Consider the following 9491-nt stretch of genomic DNA (forward strand, 5'->3'; position numbering starts at 1 on the left):
GCTCTTCTCCCAATAGTTCCCTGTGATCTTTTACGTTAACCTGAGAGAGCAGGCGGGGCTCTCGGTTTAATGTCTCATCCGAAAGACGGCACCTCCGACAGTGCAGCGGAGGCTCCCTCAGTACTGGCACTGGGAGTGTCAGCCTGGATTTTGTCCTCGAGCCTCTGGAGTGGGACTGGGACCCATGACCTTCTGACTCAGAGGCGAGAGTGCTGCCCACTGAGCCACGGCCGACATAAAGCAGAAACCAGTCAGGGATTAGCCAGTATGTGTGTGTGACGGGAGCTAGTGTCAGGGGCCTGTGCTTTGGGTAAATATGGGTCTCGCTTCCCTGCACTCCCCATGGACGCAGCGAGCCAAGGGCGCGGACACTGGACAACCCGACTTCACAGAGACGGAGCCTGCAGTGAGCTTGCTGTCACTCCAGAGACAAGGCGCGCTGGGTTACAGGGTCAATTCCCTCAGTTAAAAAAGGAGCGTATAATCCGTCACAAGGCACTTTTAGCAGAACCGCCCAAGCATTCGGTCTGCATGGGTTGCCAGAGTGTGTATCAGAAAATTTAAATCCCTGATCCTATTACTTTCCAACTATCAGATTGTGGGGTCCTGTTTTAGGATCACAGAATCTTATAGTACAGGAGGAGGCCATTCGGCCCATCGTGCCTGTGCCGGCTCTTTGAGAGAGCTCTCCAATTAGTCCCACTGCCCCCTGCTCTTTCCCCACAGCCCTGCAAATTTCTCCTTTTCAAGGATTTACCCAATTCCCTTTTGAAAGTTACTATTGAATCTGCTTCCACCGCCCTTTCAGGCAGCGCGTTCCAGATCACAACAACTCACTGCGTAAAAATTCATCTCATCTCCAATGTTCCCTTTAATTATTTATTTATTTAAAAAAAAAAAAAATTTTTGAGTGCACGGCTCCTTTAAGGGGCTGCGCGGCCCATTCAAAACACCACCCTTGCACAGTTTTTCCGATGTAAAGGCCAGTTGAATGGGAGCTGCGGAGCGCTGTGCGGCCACGTAGCTTAAAGGGAACATGGGCAAGAGGGGAGGTGAGCAATCACCTTAAACCTGTGTCCTCTGGTTACCGACCCTCCTGCCAGCGGAAACACTTTCTCCTTGTTTACTCTATCAAAACCCCTCATAATTTTGAGCAACTCTATCAAATCTCCCCTTAGCCTTCTCTGCTCTAAGGAGAACAATTTATCCAGGTGTGATGCAACAGCACTAAGAACAGCACTCTCCAAACCTCCAGACCGCAAACTTTAAACAAACCAGGTTGTTTAATGGTATTTAAATTTCACAAATAGGAGCATTGAGCACTAGAGGTAATGTACAAATTAGAACACAAGAAATAGGAGCAGGAGTCGGCCATTCGGCCCCTCGAGCCTGCTCCGCCATTCAATAAGATCATGGCTGATCTTCTACCTCAACTCCACTTTCCCGCCCGATCCCCATATCCCTCGATTCCCAAAAATCTATCGATCTCCGTCTTGAATATACTCAACGACTGAGCCTCCACAGCCCTCTGGGGTAGAGAATTCCAAAGATTCACTGCCCTCTGAGTGAAGAAATTCCTCCTCATCTCAGTCCTAAATGGCCGACCCCTTATTCTGAGACTGACCCCGTGTTCTAGACTCCCCAGCCAGGGGGAAACATTTTCCCAGCATTAACCCTGTCAAGCCCCTTAAGAATTTTATATGTTTCAATGAGCTCACCTCTCATTCTTCTTAACTCTAGGGAATATAGGCCTAGTCTACTCAATCTCTCCTCATAGAACAATCCCCCCATCCCAGGAACCAGTCTGGTGAATCTTCATTGCACTCCCTCTAAGGCTAGTAAGTCTTTCCTTAGGTAAGGAGACCAGAACTGTACACAGTACTCCAGGTGTGGCCTCACCAATGCCCTGTATAATTGCAGTAAGACTTCTTTACTCTTATACTCTAATCCCTTTGTACCAAAAGCTAACATACCATTTGCTTTCCTAATTGCTTGTTGTACCTGCATGTTAACTTTCTGTGATTCGTGTACAAGGACACCCAGGTCCCTCTGAATGCAAATTTTTCCCAGTCTCTCACCATTCAAAAAATACTCTGCTATTTTGTTTTTCCTACCAAAGTGGATAACTTCCCACTTCCCCACATTATATTCCATTTGCCATGTTCTTGCCCACTCAACCTGTCCATATCTCTCTGCAGCCTCTTTGTGTCCTCTTCACAGCTTTCTTTCCCACCTGGCTTTGTATCAGCAGCAAACTTGGATCCGTTACACTCGGTCCCTTCATAGAAGTCATTAATATAGATTGTGAATAGCTGAGGCCCCAGCACTGATCCTTGCGGTACCCTGCTAGTTACAGCCTGCCAACCCGAAAAAGCCCCATTTATTCCTACTCTCTGTTTTCTGTCCATTAACCAGTCCTCAATCCATGCTAATATATTACCCCTCAATCCCATGAGTTCTAATTGTGTGTAATAACCTCGTGTGGCACCTTATCAAATGCTTTTTGAAAATCCAAATACACTACATCCACTGGTTCCCCCTTATCCATCCTACTAGTTACATCTTAAAAAAACACTCTCCGATTTGTCAAACACGATTTCCCTTTCATAAAACCATGTTGGCTCTGCCTAATATTATGATTTTCTAAGTACCCTGTTACCACGTCCCTAATAATAGATTCTAGCATTTTGCCTACTGCTGATGTCAGGCTAACTGGTCTATAGTTCCCCGTTCTTTCTCTTCCTCCTTTCTTAAACAGTGGGGTTATGTTTGCTACTTTGATAGTAGATTGGCGGTTAGGATCAGATCAGCCATGATCTTATTGAATGGCGGAGCAGGCTCGAGGGGCCGATTGGCCTACTCCTGCTCCTATTTCTTATGTTCTTATGTTCAATCCTTGGGGAATATTCTAAAATCTAGGGAATTCTGGAAGATTAATACCAGTGCATCCACTATCTCTGCAGCTACCTCTTTTAAAACCCTAGGATGCAGGTAGTCAGGTCCAGGGGATTTGTCGCCACTTAGTCCTGTTAAATATACTCAACAACTGAGTATCCACAGTCCTCAGGGGTAGAGAATTCCAAAGATTCACCACCCTCTGAGTGAAGAAATTTCTCATCTCAGTCCTAAATGGCCGACCCCTTATGCTGAGACTGTGACCCCTAGTTCCAGATCGGCGGTGTGGGTGCAGTTAGAATATTGTGTCGTGATTTGAGTGCTTAACTTTAGGAAGGATGTCAAGGCCATGGAGGGGTGCAAAAGAGATTCAGTAAGATGATACCAAGGTGGGATGCTTTAGTTATGAGGAGAGACTAGAGAAACAGATGCTTTTTTCATTAGAGCAGAGACGGTTAAGAGTAGATCTGATGGAGAGACTCAAAATGATGAGCGGTTTTGATAAGACAAAATAAGGAAAAATCTATTTCCATTGGTCGCTGAGTCTGTAATGAGGGGACATATTTTAAGATCACCAAAAGTACGAGGGGAAGAGGAAAAAAAAATGACTTGCATTTCTATAGCGCCTTTCACAACTTCAGAATGTCACAAAGCGCTTTACAGCCAATGAAGTACTTCACAGCTCCCTGATGTAGTCATTATTGTAATGACTGTTGCAATGTAGGAAATGCAGCAGCCAATTTGGGCACAGCAAGCTCCCATAAACAGCGATGTGATAATGACCAGATAATCTGTTTTAGTGATGTTGGTTGAGGGATAAATATTGGCCCCAGGACACTGGGGAGAACTCCCCCTGCTCTTCTTTGAAATAGGGGCCGTGAGATCTTTTACATCCACGCGAGAGTGTAGACGGGGCCTCAGTTTAACGTCTCATCCGAAAGGCGGCACCTCTGACAGTGCGGCGCTCCCTCAGTACTGCACTGGGAGTGTCAGCCTGGATTATGGGCTCAAGTCTCTGGAGTGGGACTTGAACACACGACCTTCTGACTCAGTGGAGAGAGAGTGTGCTACCCACTGAGCCACGGCTGAGAGGTTAGGAGAATTTTTTTTTAAACGCAGAGGCAGTGGGGACAGGGCAAGGGAATGGGATCAAAAGGGGGTGTAGCTCTTTCAGGGAGCTGGCACAGGCACGATGGGCTGAACGGCCTTCTTCTGTGCTGTGACATTCTAAACGTCACCTTAAACCTGACACAAAGTACGTGTCTGGGCACGTCCTGCGTGGGTAAACTCTCAGACCCAGACCAGTAAGTGATTCAGCTTCCAACACACATTACTTTTTCACCCAGGCTATTTTCGCTTTGATTCCTGATAGCCAAGTTACTTTGAGTCAGATTTAAAACAAGCAGCTATAAACTTCAGAAATCCTACTTCACTATAAAGTAGGATGGAAAAACTCTCAGCTCCAGTCCCATCCACACCTTATTTTCTCTGTCACACTTACCCCCAACTCCTCCACCCCCATCCCCTCCCTCTGACCCCCCGTCCCCTCCCTCTGACCCCCGTCCCTTCCCTCTGACCCCCCGTCCCCTCCCTCTGACCCCCCGTCCCCTCCCTCTGACCCCCGTCCCTTCCCTCTGACCCCCCGTCCCCTCCCTCTGACCCCCCGTCCCCTCCCTCTGACCCCCCGTCCCCTCCCTCTGACCCCCCGTCCCCTCCCTGACCCCCCGTCCCCTCCCTCTGACCCCCCGTCCCCTCCCTCTGACCCCCGTCCCCTCCCTGACCCCCCGTCCCCTCCCTCTGACCCCCCGTCCCCTCCCTCTGACCCCCGTCCCTTCCCTCTGACCCCCCGTCCCCTCCCTCTGACCCCCCGTCCCCTCCCTTTGACCCCCCGTCCCCTCCCTCTGACCCCCGTCCCTTCCCTCTGACCCCCCGTCCCCTCCCTCTGACCCCCGTCCCCTCCCTCTGACCCCCCGTCCCCTCCCTCTGACCCCCCGTCCCCTCCCTCTGACCCCCCCGTCCCCTCCCTCTGACCCCCCGTCCCCTCCCTCTGACCCCCCGTCCCCTTTCACACTGCTCGTGTCGCCCTCCCTCCCAATCTTTTGCCGAAGTACGATTGACTTTTTCTCTCTCATTCTCCCCCATGCGCACCCCGCCCCATCACTTCACCCCAGCCCTTCTCACCCCAACATCTCACCCCTTCCCAGCACAAGCCCTGGGTCTCCCAATCCACAACATAAATGACCTGGATATTGGAACACAGAGTAGAATTTCTAAATTTGCCGATAACACCAAACTTGGGGGTGGGCAAACAGTGAGGATGATACCAATCGACTGCAACAGGACATAGAAAGGCTAGCAGAATGGGCAGAGAAGTGGCAGATGGAATTTAATACAGAGAAGATAGGAGCAGGAGTCGGCCATTCGGCCCTCGAGCCCACTCCGCCATTCAATGAGATCATGGCTGATCATCCAAGTTCAGTACCCTGTCCCTGCCTTCTCCCCATATCCCTTGATCCCTTTAGCCTTAAGAAATATATCCAACTCCTTCTTGAATATATTTAATGAATTGGCCTCCACTGCCTTCTGTGGTAGAGAATTCCACAGGTTCACCACTCTCTGGGTGAAGAAATTCCTCCTCATCTCTGTCCTAAATGACCTACCCCTTATCCATAGACTGTGATCCCTGGTTCTGGACTCCCCGACCATCGGGAACATCCTTCCTGCATCTAGTCTGTCCAGTCCTGTCAGAATTTTATAAGTTTCAATGAGATCCCCTCTCATATTCGCTAGAGTTCAGAAGAATAAGTCTAATCGACCCAATCTCTCTTCATACGTCATTCCTGCCATCCCAGGTATCAGTCTGGTGAATCTTCGCTGCACTCCCTCCATGGCAAGAACATCCTTCCTCAGATAAGGCGACCAAAACTGCACACAATACTCAAGGTGTGGTCTCACCAAGGCCCTGTACAACTGCAGCAAGACATCCTTGCTCCTGTACTCAAATCCTCTCGCTATGAAGGCCAACATACCATTTGCAATACAGAGAAGTGTGAGGTGATGCATTTTGGCAGAAGGGACAGAGAGAGGCAATATACACTTAATGGCACAGTTTTAAAGAGTGTGCAGGGACAGAGGGACCTGGGAGTTAATGTGCATAGGTCCCTGAAGGTGGTAGGACATATTGAGAGAGTGGTTAGCAAAGCATATGGGATCTTGGGCTTCATAAATAGAGGTATTGAGTACAAAAGTAGAGAAGTTATGCTAAACCTTTATAAAGCGCTGGTTAGGCCACAACTGGAGTATTGCGTCCAGTTCTGGTCACCACACTTTAGGAAGGATGTGAAGGCACTTGAGAGGGTGAAGAGGAGATTTACCAGAATGGTTCCGGGGATGGGGGATCTTAGCTACAAGGACAGGTTGGAGAAGCTGGATTTGTTTTCATTAGAGCAACGGAGGTTGAGGGGTGATTTGATAGAGGTGTACAAGATTATGATGGGTTTGGATAGGCTAGACGGGGAAAGGCTGTTCCCACTAGTTGATGGTACAAGGACTAGGGGACACAGATTTAAGGTTTTGGGCAAGAGATACAGGGGGGATGTGAGGAAAACCTTTTTTACACAGCGAGTGGTGAGGACCTGGAACTCGCTGCCGACGGAAGTGGTGGAAGCGGAGACACTCAATGTTTTCAAGGGGAGACTGGATAGGCACTTGAGGGTAACGAACTTGCAGGGCTCCGGGGATAGAGCGGGGGAATGGGACTGACTGGATTGCTCTACAGAGAGCCGGCACGGACTCGATGGGCCGAATGGCCTCCTTGTGTGCTGTTATGACTATGACTCCCAGTGCCAACCCCAACACAAACCCCTTACCCTGACAGAGCCTCTTCTCTCCCGCATCACTCGTCACTTGAGCCTCTTTCGTGCCCAATATCACCCTCCCCGATGTCAGCCTTGTCCCCCAATCTCCTGGCCGGGACTGGGCGCCCCCAATCTCCTGGCCGGGACTGGGCGCCCCCAATCTCCTGGCCGGGACTGGGCGCCCCCAATCTCGTGGCCGGGACTGGGCGCCCCCAATCTCGTGGCCGGGACTGGGCGCCCCCAATCTCGTGGCCGGGACTGGGCGCCCCCAATCTCGTGGCCGGGACTGGGCGCCCCCAATCTCGTGGCCGGGACTGGGCGCCCCCAATCTCGTGGCCGGGACTGGGCGCCCCCAATCTCGTGGCCGGGACTGGGCGCCCCCAATCTCGTGGCCGGGACTGGGCGCCCCCAATCTCGTGGCCGGGACTGGGCGCCCCCAATCTCGTGGCCGGGACTGGGCGCCCCCAATCTCGTGGCCGGGACTGGGCGCCCCCAATCTCGTGGCCGGGACTGGGCGCCCCCAATCTCGTGGCCGGGACTGGGCGCCCCCAATCTCGTGGCCGGGACTGGGCGCCCCCAATCTCGTGGCCGGGACTGGGCGCCCCCAATCTCGTGGCCGGGACTGGGCGCCCCCAATCTCGTGGCCGGGACTGGGCGCCCCCAATCCCCTCGCCGGGACTGGGCAGCCCCAATCCCCTCGCCGGGACTGGGCAGCCCCAATCCCCTCGCCGGGACTGGGCAGCCCCAATCCCCTCGCCGGGACTGGGCAGCCCCAATCCCCTCGCCGGGACTGGGCAGCCCCAATCCCCTCGCCGGGACTGGGCAGCCCCAATCCCCTCGCCGGGACTGGGCAGCCCCAATCCCCTCGCCGGGACTGGGCAGCCCCAATCCCCTCGCCGGGACTGGGCAGCCCCAATCCCCTCGCCGGGACTGGGCAGCCCCAATCCCCTCGCCGGGACTGGGCAGCCCCAATCCCCTCGCCGGGACTGGGCAGCCCCAATCCCCTCGCCGGGACTGGGCAGCCCCAATCTCCTCGCCGGGACTGGGCAGCCCCAATCCCCTCGCCGGGACTGGGCAGCCCCAATCTCCTCGCCGGGACTGGGCAGCCCCAATCTCCTCGCCGGGACTGGGCAGCCCCAATCTCCTCGCCGGGACTGGGCAGCCCCAATCTCCACTCCTCACCCCCTCCCCCTGACTCTCATCCCTCACCCCCCTACCCCCACCACCCTTTGACCCCCTCCACCTCTAACCTCCTGACCCCCCCACCACCCCTTGACCCCCCCACCCCCCTCTCCACCCCTTTACCCCATCCCTCACCCCCGACTCCCCCCTGACCCCTCACCCCCCCTGACCACTCACCCCCCGACTCCCCCCTACCTCTCACCCTCAACCCCTCCCCGACCCCGGACACTCCTCTCCCCCGGCTCTCTCACCAGGCTCCAGTCGCTCCTCCTCCTCCTCCCGTTTCCTCCTCCGGCAAGGTAGCGGCAGCGGTTTCCTGCGGCGGCCGCGGGTGTCGGCTCGGCGGCAGAGCGGGCAGGAGAAGCCGAGGCCCAGGCCCAACCCCAGGCCGGCCTCGGGCACGGCGCGGCTCAGGCAGCCGCAGCAGCGGGGCTGGGGCTGGGGGCCGGCGGGCGGGGAGATGCCGCTGTCCCCGGGCTGGGGTTGGGGCTGAGGCTGGGCCTGGGCCTGTCCCCGGGCCCGCTCCCGCTCTCCGCTCCGGGCCGCCATCTTGTCAATCCGCGGCCCCGCCCCTCGGCGGGAGCGAGCACGCACAGGGCGTGGGACCGGGAGCGCGCGCGCCCCCGACCTGGGACAAATACCTGGAACCAAACTCAGCCACTGCCGCCCACACCTGGAGCACTGGGCACAGGTTTAGTCTCCTTCCCTGTCAGGGTAAAGCGGGAGAGCTTCTTCTCCCCGCGATGGACCCTCTGATATCTTCTTCTTCTTCTTAGGCAGCCCCTCTAAACCGAGGATGACTTGCTTCCACATTAAACATGAGTTCTCAGGTGACTGATGAGTCCAATGTGGGACCTACAGTCTCTGTCACAGGTGGGGCAGACGGCGGGTGGGTGGGGTGCTTGGGTTGACGTGCGCTCCTTGCGCTTGGCTTCCGCTTGCTCCCGGTGAAGAGACTCAAGGTGTTCGCCGCCTTCCCGGATGCTTCTCCTCCACTTTGTGCGGTCTTAGGCCAGGGATTCCCAGGTGTCGGTGGGGATGTTACACTTTTCAAGGAGGCTTTGAGGGTGTCCTTTAAGCGTTTCCTCTGCCCACCTCGGGCTCTCTTGCCGTGCCGGAGCTCCGAGTAGAGCGCTTGTTTTGGGAGTCTCGTATCGGGCATGCGGACGATGTGACCCGTCCATCGGAGCTGATTGAGCGTAGTCAGAGCTGATATAAAGGGTCGACGTCCACCTTATTCCCAATCAATCACTGAGTCAGGAGGGTCGTTCAGTAAAGCAACTTTATTTACAAGCCGGCAGAGGAGACACTCATGTTGGGATGAATGCTCGCCGCTCGCTAAGATCCCCTGCCTTATATACAGTTTTTTTTGTTCTAAGTCGTGGCTTACATCATGCAGTTGATTTCAGGTGTAAATTCTTGCGACCCGTGTGCACATTTTGACCGTTACATAGTCCTGTGACCCCATATGTTATCTTTACCACATTCCTCAATTGGTAGCTAATAGTTTGGGCACATTAGTCAGGTAGCAGCTGACAGTTTGACCATTTGACCACA

The 9491-nt window shown here is 54.3% G+C and overlaps 1 protein-coding gene across 1 annotated transcript in view; it reads right to left on the minus strand.

Moving 5' to 3' along the window:
* The window catches only part of rnf169 (ring finger protein 169), a 34239-nt gene extending 25724 nt beyond the window's left edge, over positions 1-8515 (minus strand). The window contains exon 1 of the mRNA XM_085999792.1: positions 8186-8515. Coding sequence (XP_085855918.1) covers positions 8186-8483 — 298 coding nt within the window. The 5' untranslated portion in view covers positions 8484-8515. The remainder of the gene's footprint in view (positions 1-8185) is intronic.
* Between the last annotated feature and the right edge of the window lie 976 nt (positions 8516-9491).

This window comes from Somniosus microcephalus, chromosome 10 (assembly GCF_052327205.1).
Source record: "Somniosus microcephalus isolate GS21.2 chromosome 10, FLI_Smic_1.0, whole genome shotgun sequence".
Classification (NCBI taxonomy): Eukaryota; Metazoa; Chordata; class Chondrichthyes; order Squaliformes; family Somniosidae; genus Somniosus; species Somniosus microcephalus.